Source organism: Amblyomma americanum, chromosome 10 (assembly GCF_052857255.1).
Source record: "Amblyomma americanum isolate KBUSLIRL-KWMA chromosome 10, ASM5285725v1, whole genome shotgun sequence".
NCBI lineage: Eukaryota > Metazoa > Arthropoda > Arachnida > Ixodida > Ixodidae > Amblyomma > Amblyomma americanum.
In genome coordinates, this window is record NC_135506.1 from 29,053,907 (window position 1) to 29,070,728 (window position 16,822).

Consider the following 16,822-nt stretch of genomic DNA (forward strand, 5'->3'; position numbering starts at 1 on the left):
CAGGGTTTAGGAACGACAAAGTGGACCGGGGCAGTAATAAATGTTCGCAAAAAAACATGGTATATATATGGTACAGGTATATAGAATCCGCCTCACGTGCAATTATCCACCAGGTGAACTGCCTGATCTTGGTGACCAGGACCGACAACCCACTCCCTCCTTAAGCAAAGCAGGATTTGGCCACCCTGGTGTATTACTTGGCCACAACCTTCAATGAACAAACCAATTAACGCTCGGCCCTCGTCAGTCCCCAGCGGCTGCGGAACAACTGACCAGGGCGGCGGTCAGACCTGTGAAACAGCGGAGGGTGCTGAGAAGCACTGGCTCCGGACAAGCCGCCATTGAAATCTGAGCCTGGCAGCATTGAACTATTGAACCTAATCCAGTGAGGTTAGCCTAGCAGTGCTGTTCGAGAAACTAGAGGGTATCAGATGGGATCTCACATGGCTTAGTGAGGTTAGGACAGATGAAGGGGCAGGCGCATACTGTGTTATCGTGGATTAGTGGACAGATGAGAACTAAATGCGGGTTTCCTCATCAATCAGGATACAGCTGGTAACAGAGAGGAGTTCTATAGTATTAACAGGAGGATGGCAGCAATGATCTATCGTAACTATATAGACTTAATGAGAGGTGCAAACTGAAGGTGGTGCAGGCCTACGTGCCTACACCCAGCCATGATGACAAGATCGTTGAAAGCCTCGTTGAAGACTTGGAATCGCCAATGAAAGAAGTAAAAGCACAGTATACTGCACCAGTGGGCGACTCCAATGCGAAAGTAGGCAAGAAACAGGCCGGAGACCACGCGGTGGGCAGCTATGGCATAGGGTCCAGGAATAGCAGGGGAGAGTTGTTAGTAGAATTCGTAGAGAGAAATAATATACGGAAACGAAAGAACAGGAATTAAGTGAACGTTGAAGAGCCGCAATGGCGAGACTAAAAAATGAAATAGACCATACTAAGCGCTCACCCTGGTATGCACAATACTGTACGTCTAATCCCGGTGCCGCACTACCAAACCTTTTCCTTGCATTAACACGCGCTTAGCTTATCAGCCATGCATTGTAGCCCCCACGAAAGGGCTACGCTCTTGCAAGTGGAGGCATTTTCTTGCGAAAAACTGAAAAGAGCCAGTCGCGCAGGCCCGCAGAAGCTATCGGAGTCCGGTCTTCACAGTCGCCCTTCATACAAATGTTAGAGCGCTAGCTCTTATTTGATGCAGTTGGCACCACCTGCCTCGGTTGACAGGTGTGACCCTTTCCACTTTTAGGGGCGGGTGTGGGAGGCGACGGGTGGCCTAGTGCCTTGGTCGCCCGCCTCGGAGGCGGGAGGTGGTTGGTTCGAAACCTACCGTCAGACAAGAAAGGGAGGCATCAGCTGGAAAACTGGAGACAGAAATCCCCGTTTCCACTTTGCTCGCCGGCGCGGCGCCAAAGGGAACATGGTCACGCGAGTCGTCGATTTTTCCAGAACGTCCGAGTAATTTCTACTCATTGTCGGCGTAGCCCTGACCGTGCTAAGTGATGCCCTCTCCCCTTCCCTCTCAAGCAGGTGGCGGCGCGTCACGAGAAGGCCCTGCAATGTTCTCGAATCCGGTTTCCGCGCTTGACCAATGGGGTCGCACACCCGGCGCCAAAGGGAAATTGTACAGTTGATATTGTATGTGCGCGCCTATAAATGAAGGGCGTTGAGCGCTGTCTGCCAGCCCAAGCCACCGTTTAAGCTTCAGAGAAGCACGCCCGCTCAACTCCCGAGAGAACGCCACTTGCCCAGCCACGAACCAGCAAGGCAGCGTGTGCCAACCTGCGGGATGGCTCCGCCGTGTTAGGCAGGTCGCCGGACTGTCGCAGTGCCCAGTGAACAAATTGTGTTGTCTCTCCTGTATTGGTGCACTTTAGGTGCAAGGAGTTTTACTCTATTGTAATCCCTCTCGAGTGTTACTTTGCAAGAGTTGCATTGTATTGTAAACCACTTAGTATGTGCTCGTACGAGTGACAGTAAAATTCTCTGTAATGTCTTTTTACTGTATAAACTGTTTAGTTTGTGAACTTTTGGCTCCAAATCATTCTCTGGCTTGGGACCGGCGAAAGCTGGGCACCAAACGACCACCCCCCTTGTCACTTGGTAGCTGGTCTCCGGCTGAGCTTGCCATGCTGAGTCGACGGCATCTCCTCTGTGACCGAGACCACTACCCCCACATGCTGTAAGGGTGTCTGCGCGAAAAGAAGGTGACAGCAGCTTAAATTTCAGAATACCTTCACTAGACATGGTTCAGAGCGGAACTTCCATTTGACAAGCCTAGCCACTATTCAAAGCCTCCATTAAGCAGTTTACGTTGGCTGAACAGAAATATGCTCAGAGCAGTCAAACAGCACACAGAGTGCGAATGCGAGGCAGCAGGACGGGCAGTGTAAAAAAATCTTTATTTTCTGCTTCTAAAAACTCTCGCCCTGTACAATCTGTGATGGAGCCCCGAGGTCCACAGTGAAACAAGCTCATAAGCCGTACAGAGTGCACCAGTCTGGTCGAAAGCACTCTGCAATGCAAAGCAAACTACAGCCGGCATTAGATTCTGAACTTCACGGCAGCACTTGTGAGCAAACACAACCATGCAGTCGCAACACACTGTACAGACATGGGCACTGTACTTCAAATCCAGCAGCTGTCAGATGTCGCTTCAGTGGCACGCTGATAGAGCGCTCAGCACAGCCCTAGTGCACTGTGTACAGCCGGAGAGGTCCTGTCCCGAGGCAATAAATAATTTCCTGCACTGCAGCAGGGCTCTCGACAGAATACCTCGACGAGTTTTTACCCCCATGACCAGAAAAGGGCACTGCGAGGCATATAGCCTTTTATTTCTCGCAATGCACAATCTTGAGCGGGCCACACATGCTGCAATGCGAGACAGTGGCATGCTGTGCAGCACACACAGCCGACACAGGGCACATAAAGAGATCTCGGTAGCACCTCTGTTTACACGAGATCCATTGACATGCCTAATTTTGCCTTGTTAATTGCACCTTTATAACTACTTGAACACACTGAATTGCTGTCATTTCATGCCCAACATATGCACTGTCATGCAAGCCAAGCCTAGCAGTGGTCGCAGCAGTGGTGGTGCAGCTACAGAGCAAGGATGAAATGTCAACAGACACGAGCGAGTCCATAGAGGAGCTCATGAGTGGCACAAATCACCCACGCCTCAAGGAAACGCGACAACGGCAAGATGACAAAGTGATGAGCAGATGAACAAGAGTAGCATTAACCTTCTGCTGCTAAAAAAAAAAAAATGGAATGAAACGGTACTGAACGGGATAGGGACAGGATTAGAAAAATGAGATTGGAATACTTGGGCAGTGTAAGGAAAGTGGCTGGAGCTGCTAAATGTGCCGCTGGCGAGAGGCCGAATGTAGTGCAAGCATTTTGCGACTGCCAACCTTTCGGCAGTGCTAGCCAGCCTGCCGAAATGGAGAGCCCAAGCGATCACATACGTAATAAAAAAATGCCAGGGTCTTTTGATAGCGGGTTTAAGAGGTCATAAAACTTCTGCCAAACTTTCATGTAGGGACAGATGTTTAGGTTTAAGGGGGTTTTAATGTCCCAAAGCGACTCAGGCTATGAGAGACGCCGTAGGGAAGGGCTCCGGAAATTTCGACCACCTGGGGTTCTTTAACGTGCACTGACATCGCACAGTACACGGGCCTCTAGAATTTCGCCTCCATCGAAATCCGACCGCCGTGGCCGGGATCGAACCCGCGTCTTCCGGGCCAGCAGCCGAGCGCCATAACCACTCAGCCACCACGGCGGCTTAGGGACAGATGTGGCCACCATTGGAGGTGCAACCTGACCCTTTGACGAAACCATTGCATACAAAAGAAGAGAGCTATGCTAGCACAGCCAAGCTAATAGGGGTACACAGTTATGTAGATGAGAACAGCTTCTTTTCTGCACAAGAAAGACACCAATTTAGATTAATGTTCCGCCCTTTTATACAGCATTTGCCAGTGTTTCATTCACTGGATGACAAAACTCAGTGGTCACTGAAGTAAATCTATTCAAATAAAAAAGTGCACATTTCAGTCAATGTGGCAAGTTACTCGAAGAGTTGCTCAAATGTTTATAGAGGAATCCCCCAAGGTGGAGTAAACTTGAAATAAGGGAGTAATTACTTATTGGCATCTACCCAAGCATAGCCATACGGCTACAAAGGAAAGCTAAACAGCTTTCTCAGAAACCTCGCAGTTAAAGAAAAATTCGTCCTGGTCTGGGGTTCAAACCCGGGATTACCGGAGCAGTCGCTCTACCAACTGAGCTAACCGGGACAGCAAGCTTATGGTAGGGCGAGAGCGTATTGATCAATAACTCGAAGTGGGAACAGTGTTGCTCAATTGTTTACGGGAATCCCCCAAGGTGGAGTAAATTTGTAAAAAGGGAGTAATTACTTACTTCAGCAACACTGTTCCCACTTGGAGTTATTGATCAATTCGCTCTCGCCCTACCATAAGCTTGCCCTCCCTGTTATCTCAGTTGACAGAGCGACTGCTCCGGCGAAGCTGTGGTCCCGGGTTCGAACCCCGGACCAGGACGAATTTTTCTTTAACTGCGAGGTTTCTGAGAGAGCTGTTTAGCTTTCCTTTGTAGTCGTATGGATGCGCTTGGATGGATGCCAAGGAGTAATTATTCCCTTACTACTCCAAGAGTCATATGAAACTTCCACATAGTGTTAGGCAGAAGTTTTATAACCAGTTCAAAAGCATCAATAAGTCCTTGCCAATCCTCATAGATAATGAGGGATAGAATACCTGCATTTTTCTAGCCTTTGATACGGGGTGAGCAACAGCATGACGATGCCATGTATGAGAAAACCGCATCAACACTTGCTACGCAGTGACGGTCATGGGCTGTCAGCATACACAGTCACCTTGATCCCCACAGAACTCTATTTTCCAGTTGGAAGTCGTAGCGATCCTCCTCAGCCACCAATGGTCGAGCGTGCACACATTGCGGAAATGGGAAACACTGGGAAACCGATTATAGCTGGATATAATTACTGAAGGAGTGCACCATCGCCGCTCGGCATGACCCGCAACCTTCAGCGCTGCACGTGCTCTCAGGATGCATCTCGGTGCTGACCAGTGTTGTGGTTCACAGTGACAGAGTGCATCGATGCCCTACGATGAACCCACACCCTCCATCAACCAGTCTATGCAGAAATGTAACGGTAGTCGGTCAATGTAGGCATGGTGACGTCAGCCTCCTCTTCTCAGATAACGATAACACATAACACCAATCAGCAAGTCCCTGCAAGCATCCTCCTCCTGGCACTTGTGGACTGCGGGTCACACGAAGCACGACACGTGCACGGCAGTGCGTGTCATTAACTCGAACACTACTCCAACAGCCGTTTGTTCCATTTGTTGAGGTGATGATCCTGGAGTTTCCACGGCACAAGTGTCCCGTTCCAAGCACCAGTCTACCTTGATACACCTGCAAGTTCCTTGTCATAAGCACGGCCACAAACTAAAAGGTCGCAGCACCAGTAGTCATTCACACTAAGTCACCGGAGCAAGTTTCACGCATGGAGCACCACCAAAGCTGGTTGGCTTGGTGTGGGGTGGGGGCTTGACATGATGGAGAGTAGCTGAAGAACACACGAGTGGCCGGCAACGTTCCGTTTGGCAACACCTGCGTGCATGGTTGAATCAAAGTTACACAGTGTTAACAGCTACCATTTCCGCAATGCTGTGGCCACCATTCGGCAAGTCTTACTCACTGGCAAAAAAACCATCTGCTGCTAGGATGGCAACAGGGAGATCAGAAAATAAAAAAATCCCTCTTGCCTCTAATTGATGGAAGTGCTTCTTCCTGACCACATTTCACCATTCCGTATTCAAGTCTACACTACCTCTAGACCTTACCATCCTATAGCTGCTACACCTCATATTGCCAAGCACCTCCAAATCCAGCACGATGCCAGCATGAGCAAGGGTTATGTTACTAATTTCATTTTATTTCCCAACTTGGGCTCTTCCATGTCCACTTCCAGCCCTCCAGTTTACGGAAGGTACTTGTAATCTACAAATTACCTTGAAAACCCATTCATACCATATAAACCTGTGTAAGGGCTGCACGCTGTTTTCCCCAAGGAAATATTAAAAAAGAAAAGGATCCATGCAAGGGTCACACCCAAACTTTCCAGGACCCATGTGAGAATAGCCTTGGAAATGCACGTTCACAGGAGTTTCCAGGTGCAGCCCACAGATGACACCACAGGCCATGGGTCATCATCATCACAGTCAACTTTTTCCTCTGCTGTGAGCCCCGGCTATCCATATTAGCATCAATGTCGCCAGCTTCAGCTTTTTGTGGCTGTCAAAAGCACGGGAGTTGTGGTAGCATGATAATTCGCTATAGATGTGGTTTTCATGTGCTGCTGCCGAGCGTTGCAATTTTAGCACAATAGGCAAGCACCTTAATAGCTACATGGCTGGGAGTTTACCATGACAAGTGTGCGGTGGGCAGGAAATTCGACGTGGACGAGAAGTGCGTCCGATGGTGATGCAACCAAAAGGGTGCATTAAGGAGCACAAGCTACAAAAAGTGCGCTTTCCGAGGCAAGCCATGCAAGTTTCCCGATCTAGAAGAAGAGCTGCTCTGTGATGTGATGGAAGTGTGGAACAATGGATATGCAATGACAACGGGCATGCTGTACGACTTCTTGTGGTTAGAATAAGCATGCGCCAGAACGCACCACCAGCTCGGAGACTGAAGCCTCTACAAGTGACGACTGAATGTACAATAAATGCCGCTCATTACCTAATTGGTGTGTTTTTACTTTATGGGCCCATTCAAGCATTTGTACAGTAATACGGACCCATATATATAGTAAGAGCTATAATTTGGCCCCCATTAATTCAGAAATCCAGATCATTAACTACTGCACGCTAATTTGGGCCACGACTACTAAAAAAAACATAACTGTACTACACAGGCTCGAAAAGAAAGCTGTCCGCCGCATTGCTAATGTTTAATACTGTCACCCCACTCATGACCTGTTTGCTCAGTTCAAGTTGGTTAGTATCGAACAAATTTACAATTACCGTCTACTATACCTGCTGCGCTTTTCAAGAATACCTTACCAGCAGTTCCTGAAGGAACTGCGGCAGTGTCGCGGCAGCACACAAATTATCTTCTGCAAACATTAACGTACAATGCACCATTTCCACTAAACAAGCTGAAAACACATTTTTCTGGTTCCACTGACCTAACTCGTAGAGCATTGCGTGACATATTTGTTTATGGGAAATTTTCTTAGTACTCAGTTCTGATTTTGCCGTGGAAATTGTGTGATTGGGCATACGGAGTGAGTGTGTTGTTTGTCTTCTCATCGGGATCTCACATGTAAAACGCTTCATAGTACTAATTCCATTTGTCTGTAGCGCAGTTTTATTGTTGTGCAGATTGTTTTCTCTTTTGTAGCTACACTATGTTGATGAATGGAGTGCATGTATTCTATTGTAACATTCACTTGCATTTTAACTATTGTCCTGTGTAAGGTCATTGTGTGTATTCTATTGCAACTTTCACTTGTATTTGAACCATTGTAGTGTGTATGTGAAGTCGCTGCTGCCAAAATGGCTCCCTGACCTTGTCAATCTCTGTTCACAGCTTTATGTCAGGAAAGCCATCAACATTGTACCAATGTTGAAAATAAATTTGATCTGATTTTATTTGATTCGAACTGCTGGCTCGGACTCGGCCAATGCCACTGCAAATCTGTGCTGCCGGACAATCTAACTTGAACGCTATGTTCTCTTGCACCAATTAATCAGAACGGGCTCCCGAAAGGCCAAACAGGCACGACAAGGGATCATCAAAGCAGCCCTACTCATAACCTGAGCTCCAAGATGCATAGTCGCTCTCGCACCTCTGACATGCATGAGACGGCCGATGTGACGAAAAACGGATGGCCCATATCCGAGAACAGTCCAACCGTTTAATTTCAATTTCGCTTTTCTGAGCTTCACGCCAGCCTGCAGTGAGGGCACCTAAACCAACCAGCCAACCTAACGCAGCTGAGAACAATTTGGGCGCTGATTAGTGATTAGATTTCCCTCCCCCCCCCCCCCCCCCTCCCTTTTTTTTTTCACTCGCCGCTTGGGCTTCGTTGAGCCGTTTTCTTCGCTTCTGCCCATGTTGTTCTGCCGTTCCAGTGCGCCAAAAGTGAATGCTCATCACATGCCATTGTTTGTGTGATTAAGCCTCCTCACATGCAATAATGACATTTTTTATGGGTGTGATGGAGTAGCGAGGCAGCTCCACCACCTCGCACCGTGAAGGTTGTAGGAGGAACAGCCAGGCAAAGGCAGCTTCCTCAACAGTCGCATTCACCGATGAAGAATTGCAGCAGCGCTAGGACCGAGCCATGGGCCCCTTGCACGCAAGGCTGGCCGATGTTTACGCCACTGCCACACTACCAACGTTCTAAGCACATTCTCCTGTCTCAAACAGCAAAGTCAGTGAGAAGACATAATTTCACCAGCGAAAGTACGAGACACCAGGAGAAGAAGAACACAGTAACAAGGTGACCATGTGAGCCAGTTGGTGTATTTAAGACATAATTTCACCAGCGAAAGTACGAGACACCAGGAGAAGAACACAGGACAACGCTGGGAACAGGGAACTGCAAACAACACGTTAACAGTTTTAACAGCGTTAGCTCTTACTCATTACGTTTCGAGATTTTGTGGGTTCTGCTACCAAGACAAGATCACAGCGCCATCTGTGGCAGCAGCTACTCATCCCGTTTCGAGATTTCGTGGAGTCTGCAACATGGATGGATGGATGGATGGATACGGCTGAACCCTTTAAATCGGGCGGTGGCTCAAGCCACCTAGCCATGACTTATGAAATTTTACTCTTGTCTTGATTTTAGCCACCAGACAGATAACCTTTGCCTGGTTACTTCTACCCGCTTAAAATCTACTTTCCTTTCATTGTCCTTAAACCCCAATGCCTTGGATAAATCAGCCCTGCTGCTTTCCACTGCAGGGTGAAGCCCTTACAGAAAAGTATCAAGTGTTCAGCCATTTCCTCCTCCTCTCCGCATGCAATGCACAACTTATCTCGAGCTACCTGACTATATGCCTTAGCCCGCAAAACTCCCATCCTGGCCTCAAACAACAAAGAGCTTCCCCTACAGTTATCATAGATATTTTCTTTGGCAATTTCCTGCTTAAAAATCCTGTATGTTCCCAGTGCTGATTTCGTCAGCATCTCTGTTTTCCACAGAGCTTTCTCTGTTTCTTTAACCTTTTTCTTAACCGGTAATTGCTGATTTGCCCCCTTACTGCTGTCCAGATATTTGCTCGCCAATTTTCTAGTTCACTTCCTCCATTTCGTGTCAACATTCTTTATATACAGGTATCTGAAAACTTTCCTAGCCCACTGCTTTTCCCCCATATTTCTCAATCGCTCCACAAATGCTATCTTACTGCTAGCTTCTATGCTCTCAACGACACCCATCCCATATCACCCTGTACCCCTTGATTTGGTGTATTGCCATGTGCTCCCAAAGCTAGCCTCCCTACGCCACGTTGTTTAATTTATAACCTTGCTTGAACATCTGGTCTCATGCACAGGACCACATTACCCTGAGATCACAGCGCCATCTGTGGCAGCAACTAGAAAAGCGCACATCTCGCACTGAGACTTGTAGCGCCATCTACAGTAGCATTGTAGAAACAACCACCTGCCGCGTGCCAATGATGATGTCATGGCCAATTATAGTGGATAGAGGTGGAACTATGTCAGTATGACGTGAGGGGACGAAACGGCGGCAGTTTCAGTTTCTAAAATCCAGGATTGCGGTCATTAAAATTGGTTGTGCTCTCCCATCCCAACAAATATCCTATAAGGGGTAGCAAAACTGTTCCGTTACGGGACCACTATATATGTATACATTTGTTCCGCCATATATACACCGACAACAAGGGGCACCCATCCAAAGACAAACATGTACCGAATTTGGTAGGCAAATAAAGCCCTATGGGTTGTGGTATATAAATAAAACCACAATTAAATAATAGGTAAACATTGTATACATGCAATCACAAATTGAAGCGTTACCATATCACACACCAAGCCAAACTCTAGGCCCACCTTGATTCCCCAAACGAAGCAAATTCCGTTTGGGATGCATTTTGAGGGGGTGTAACTCGACAACAGGTAAGACGTGCATCGTAATTTCTCTAATAGATGACGCTAGGCGGCGCGCGTGCACGCGTAGCCGAGCATGGTGGCAATCCACACAGTTTCAAAGGGGGCGCTCTTATGTTCCATCCATCCATCCGTAATGAGCCGTCTCCCTAGGGAGCTCCGCTCAGATGCGCTAGTTTTGCCGATACGCTCACTACCACAATGTGTTTGAAGGAGGACATGGATGATCCCAAGCCGTCAACATCTTACATCGTGGCCGAAGAAGATCTGGGAAATAAGTCCAATAGAACAGACATATTCGGATACGCCCGAGAACGCTGGGCAGCCATATTCGTATTTCTATTGGCGTACCTCCCTTTAATCTCGTTCATATCAATTCCAGTAAACCAAACAGCTAACTAACAGCGTTAATTAGTCTTCCAGACTGTGGCGGCCTATTTTATGTCCATGACAGCTGCTTTACTTTCGTTACATGACAGCCCACAGATACTGAAACCAGTATGTGGCCGAAGAGTCCCGTTCGGCTCTTGACAATTTCGAATAAGTAGCACTAACACAGAGCCACAGAAGAACATAACAAATGGCTTGTTCTGATGTTCTGTTTCAAGTGTTGTCCTATGTTGTGCGTCATATTTTGTTTTCTCTAGTCTGTGCTATTTTGCTTGAAAGTGTTCATTAAACTAGCTCAGCACCAAGTTCTGCTGACAATTTCAAGAAACAAGTTTTTTTTTTTTCTGCATTTCCTGTGCTCTGCAACACAGAGACGTAAATGCAACTACACGGTCAAAAGTATCAAAAGCGAGGAATTTCGAAGCCACAGCAAGTTTTCCTGACCTGATGGGGGTCCCTACTAGCGTCCCTCGACGTGCCCATCCGAGTGAGCCCCATCGGTGGAAGAGGAGGCGTCCGAGAGCCGCTTTGGCTGGAATTCAGTGATTATGACCGTGACGTTGTTGACTGTCACCGCTCGCTGCTGGCCTGAGGAGCGGTCGACGTTCTTCAGGCGCGGCCGTGCTGTGCCGTGGGAGCGGCCGCTGGAGCCGCCCCCGGGACCACCAGAGCCTCGGCGGCTGCTTGAGCCCCGGCGGCCACTACTGGGACCCAGCTGCTGCGCCACAAGCTGCGCGTTCAGGCGCGGCTTTCTGCAGATCAAGAAGGGACACATCATCATCAGCAGCAGCCTATGTCCACTGCAGGACAACGGTCCCTCCCATTTCCCTACAATAAACTTAGTCCTGAACAAGCTGTGGCCGCCTCATCCCTGCAAACTTGCTTGACCTAGCTTGCCCATCTCATTCTCTGCCTCACACTCGTGTGCCTGCCTTTTACCAGGCACCACCTGCCTGCCTTTTACCAGGCAGCAAAATCGTGCCGTGGAGCTAATTAAATAAAAAATGAATCACTCTCACTAAAACAGAGCTCTAATTAGCTAGAATAGTCCAATAAACAAAAATACAGGTGGCACCACCACCGGCCAATTTCGCAAGTAAGTTGCATGCGTCAACACTGATTTTTGGGTGCATGTCCCAGAGGCTATGCTACACCACCATTCAGTCCAAAATGGCGGCAACCAGACTTTATCGACAAGGACATCAGAAGTTAAAAGCGACAGGCGGGAAGGTTTACAGATCCAATCATCTCGCTAACACATGGGTCTTTTGCCGCCGGACGAACGGAAACAGAGCCAGAAAGAGCCACAGAATAAATTTTTATTCAGAACAATAACTGTTTGGATTCTGCACTGTTCCTACACACTTACACCACTTTGTCATGGTGCCATAACTTGTCATTTTTACTCTCACCCTTTCTCGTAGGACTACATTATTTTATCTCTGCAATGTTGTCATACCCCTCTTTTGACCATCAGGACCATGAGGATGGCTGAAACAAGCAAACCAATGAAGAGAGGAATGCACGGCATAAGATTCACCCACCTTGTGGATGTTCCCTTGCGAACGTCACACATGAGACACTTGAAAGCTTCCGCAGTGTTTCGGTATGTGCAGACGCTGCAGTCCCACACCTGGTCCTCCTTGGACGGTGGCGCCTGTCGCTTGGGGCGCCTACACCAAACCGAAATGTGGCGTGGAGACTTTGGCACTTTGCATGCAAACAGCAGTAACATGAAATGCAGTTGGAAGCCACCTCAGTAGTTTGGCCCTGAATACATATCACTCATCTACTAATGGGCATTGGCAAATATGACGAAAACCCCTGCAGTGTAAATGAAAACCAAGCATTGCTATATATACCAGCACTTAAAAAATGCGGAACACACTTAATTAATGCTGATTTTAATTTAGCAGTATTTTCCAAGTCCTTGGCCTGGAAAAAGCTACCAAATGTTGCACATGCAACGAAGTATCTCGATCGTTTAATGCTTGAATTATGAAGAAATCAAAGAAAAAAATCCTCACCTCCACATTATGTTAGCTAACGGACCCGCATTCAAAAGCCCACAAGAAAATTGTTTGTTACCATCACTAAAATATGAGAAATCGGTATGTTGCCAATTAGCAATGATTAGCATTTGACCCACTTTGCGTGCCTAGACCAAGTTGTGTAGAAGACTAAATTGAAGCCTTCAAACAAACTTGAAGGCCCTGTGAGAAATGTCAACTTTTCATCCAACAAACGTCTACCTATTCTCCCTGCAACATATGTCAGAAAATAAGACGAGAAATTGATAAACATAGCCGGAAGTCTCTCATTCACACTTCCCTTCTCTTCACACTGCTTCCTTAAAGTGACGTCCAACATACTGACCAGAAAGCACTGGCTACTGAGACCATGCTGGCTTCAAAATTCGTACGCAAGCTCCATGCAGTAATAAGTACATGCATGGTGGGCAAGTGGTGTGTCACTAATTTGTGACACTGGGAGTTAAAAGGTTCAATCACTACAGATAGTATGAATGCCAACATGTGCAACTTTGTGGAACCATGACGAATGGATTGGTAAACACCTGGTTAATCTAAAATGGCTGTGTAGAGGCCATGTTCCAGTACCACCACCAAAGCACTCCACTCAAGGACGTGGTTGAAGCACACAGAAAATCATTCCCTCAAGGTTAGCAAACAGAGGTGGACCAACTCCGTATTCTGCATGTTTGACAAAACTCAGAATTCCAACTCTGCCGAAGTGAGTGTCATTGCATGGTTTGGGTAATATTCTTATGAAAATATGTAAAGCGAAAGCTTCTTGGCTGTCATCACCAAGCAAGGCTCACAATAGCATGTCTTGCCACTACACTACCTGCAGCAGTTAATCCAACAGTCAACGGCAGTTTACCCGGGAGGTCTGACATTGACTGCAACTTTATCCAAAAGTTTTCACGGAAAGCTGACCGCATGCAGAGGAGCTGGACTGTATGCCACAAGGAAAATGATGCAGGCTATTGCAAGCTGTTCCAACACAATCCTTCACATGCATCACTAAGTGAAGCTCCTGTAGCTTGCTTTTCATGTGGGTGATCCAGGATGGGACTAAAACAATTACACCTGCTAACCCTTGCACAAGGGGTCCTGCAATGACTAAAGTAAATATGCGCTCATAAGCACCCCCTACTATTCACCATGCAAGTGGCAGTATGGAATTTTGGTTTTAAAGGTGACGCAACGCTCAGAACTGGAACCATGGTATATGGATGAGAGTTGGTTTGGTTGGTTTATAGTGGTTTAACATCCCAAAGCGACTCAGACTATGAGAGACCCCGTAGTGAAGGGCACCGGAGATTTCGACCACCTGGGGTTCTTTAAAGTGCACTGACATCGCACAGTACACGGGCCTCTAGAATTTCGCCTCCATCGAAATTTGACCACTGCGGTTGGGATTGAACCCACATCTTTCGGGCCAGCAGCCGTACAGATGAGAGTCATTCTAGAAAAACTTTTAAAGAAAGAAGGTCCTGTTATGAGTCTCTTCTTCAGGGGCCTCAGAGATGATCTGAATGGCTGAAACCAATGACACTCAAGTGCAGTGCCCCACTGTACAAGTCAGCCACATGGGGTCAGCCCTGTTTGTATACGCAGTTGGCAACAACCCCAGTGGCTTACTGATGATTTCACATGCAGTCTAAATGTGCCAAGATTCCGAAAAAAAAAGGTTATGAAGTTGTTTTCAGTGTGCATTAGTACTGCTAGGACTCAGTCTTGCATTTCAACAACTACACAATGTCACCTGTCCAGTTGAACGGACTATGCAGTTATAACTTGGTGAATAAAGCAGTTGACAACACCTAACAGCTTGGACAGATGTTCTTACCCTGGACATATCTTTGGATTTAGCAGGCATGCTCAGCAACAGACACCAAGTGAGCAGCCTGCAGTCCTCGTGCACGACTAAAATTTGACATGCACCAACGTAGTTCTTCCCGGTTTGACGTAGTGTGTAGTGAAGATACCCTAGTAAAAAAACTGTCAGCAATGGTTTTCAACTTCGCAGCTGAGCCGCATGAGCCTAGCGGCTGTATAGATATACCTTTCAAAGCATGGGACACAGCGTAGATAGAGGTGTTTGGCCAGAATGGATACACTCACGTGATTCTGTGTCAATCAGTAGAATCCCTCCACAACAACAGATATGATGATACAACTGTGTAGACCCCTGGATGAAAAAATAGTCCCATACTGCTCTCCGAGCCAATAGTGATCTCTCCATCAACTTGCTGAACTTTGTGTTGCAGTATTCTGACTTGTGCAACAAGTCCAAATTCTCGACAACTCCAATGGCTCGTTAAGTAAATCAGCACTAGTTGCAGTCAGCACTGAGGGCAAAGTCGTCGTTTACCCTGGACTGTAACCCGTTACTTCACAGCTGGTTTACCCTAGTACCTATGTGCTTGGAAATTTCACTCTTGCATACTCTTCCATACAATTTCACTCGGCGTACACGGCTAGTTTATACTGCGTCAAAGTCTTTCGAACCTTAGAAGTGCTACAGAAGAGCCCACCACAAGTAGCTGCTTATGTAAATCATGGCTTAAAAAGCTGACCACAGAGCATGTTGTCACCAGTGAGGTTTTGTAAACCGGCAAATGCAATCACCGCCAATATCTTACGCTCTCCCCAACAGTAATGTATGTTGCTGGGCTAGTTGGTCTTGCATGCTAATTTTTAAATAAGGTGCCACATGAGCAACACACAAAGAAAGAATGACGAGCATAGGCACACATTCCAACTGCTTTCTGAGACATGGAGCACATGTATTACATATAACACCGAGGCAAGCCCACATTCAGAACTTTTTGCACTTAGTTGTTGCTGAAACACATAATACCATCTTATCGTGTCTTTGCAGGAAATCAAACTCAGCCTAATACAAGTTTGTCAATGTAGTGCTTACACATTGGTGTGTCTTTTCGTGTTATAAATACACACCAAGGTGTGCTTCGGTGTTGTAAATAAAGTTAGAAGTGGTGCTTGTGCTCACTGTCCCCTCTTTTATGTGTTGTTCGTGTAGCGCCTTGTTTAAAAAAAATCTCCACCACAGTTGAACTCTTATCGACTTTTTCAATTAAGATTTAAGCTCAATGGTCCCTTACACACCTCGGCTAGTCTTGAGAACAGGATAAGGGCAATTCAATGCTCCATGTCACACTGAGTGGTGGTTTGCCTTGTGGTTATTTTACAAGACAGGTATATACGGCTGTAAACGTCTCATGCGTTACACTGCAGCGATCTTTTCCCAAATGTCTGACAGCGCGCGCTGGCGCCACAGAAGGCCTTGTCAAGAGCTCAACATTAGAAACAAGACGCGCGCGACTCTGTTAGATTAGGTGCGTGTCGTAAACGATGCGATGAATATACGACTTTAGGGAGCTTGAAAGCCGCGCGAGTGGCTTATCTCAATTACACGGATCGTAAGCGAGACACGGCTGTGGGCAACGACCATCGAACCAACTATCACACACCCGCTCCGGCACGCAAGAAATGAGCAGCGTCGCGGCGATAGAATGAATTACGACCTTTGCCCAGTTGGCAGAAATACAAACTAGCGCGTTCATTCACGAAGCATTAAGGCCGACTTGGATGTCCGCAAGCAGTCTACCCAGTCTCGGCCTGTAATATATCACGGCGAAACACAGAAAAACAAAGAGAAAAAATACGAGGAAAGAACGCATCCTAACTTATGACGACGAGCCAGCGGGGCCTTGCGCACAAACAGGCTTTTTTTTTTTTCTGACGGTGTGACGAGCGATGGCCTCCAATCAAGCTCCGCCGTGGGCTCGTCCGCTAGCCAGGTACAGTATGTGCACCAGTTACGTTCGATCCCGCTTTTAATTAGGACGGCTGGTTGGAGCTTGAAACAGCACACTCACCGATTGGGACTCTTCTTTGAGTCCATGGCCTAGGGGCCTAGACCGCGCTCCTTCGGTTGGCTGGGCAGTGATGGTTGCACAGGTTTTGGTGGGCTAGCAAGGACGAACGTAGAAATAACTGTTGACGCTCCATTGCTTCGAATGGCGGTGACACGCTTTCAGTACGATGGGACTCGGAGGCAGTCGTCCACTCGAGACGCCACAGCTTTCCACACACATTAGGCGCATCACAGGATAAGGGACGCGGCGTCATGAAAGATGGCTGGCGCTTTTTAGTCACGTGAC

At 47.3% G+C, this 16,822-nt stretch overlaps 1 protein-coding gene across 2 annotated transcripts; it reads right to left on the reverse strand.

The window, feature by feature from the left end:
* Positions 1-2,404: 2,404 nt before the first annotated feature.
* RYBP (ring and YY1 binding protein) lies at positions 2,405-16,811 on the reverse strand. Of its 2 annotated transcripts, XR_013309101.1 has the most exons (5): positions 16,538-16,811; positions 12,153-12,281; positions 11,053-11,360; positions 4,602-5,685; positions 2,405-4,264 (listed from the first exon to the last, which is right to left on the reverse strand). XR_013309101.1 is itself a non-coding variant. In XM_077639578.1 (4 exons), the coding sequence occupies exons 1-3, from the start codon at positions 16,561-16,563 to the stop codon at positions 11,069-11,071; spliced, it is 447 nt and encodes a 148-aa protein (XP_077495704.1). In that variant the 5' UTR covers positions 16,564-16,811; the 3' UTR covers positions 2,405-5,685; positions 11,053-11,068. The 2 variants fall into 2 exon arrangements, 1 of the variants encoding a protein (XP_077495704.1); XM_077639578.1 differs by having other exon boundaries at positions 2,405-5,685.
* Between the last annotated feature and the right edge of the window lie 11 nt (positions 16,812-16,822).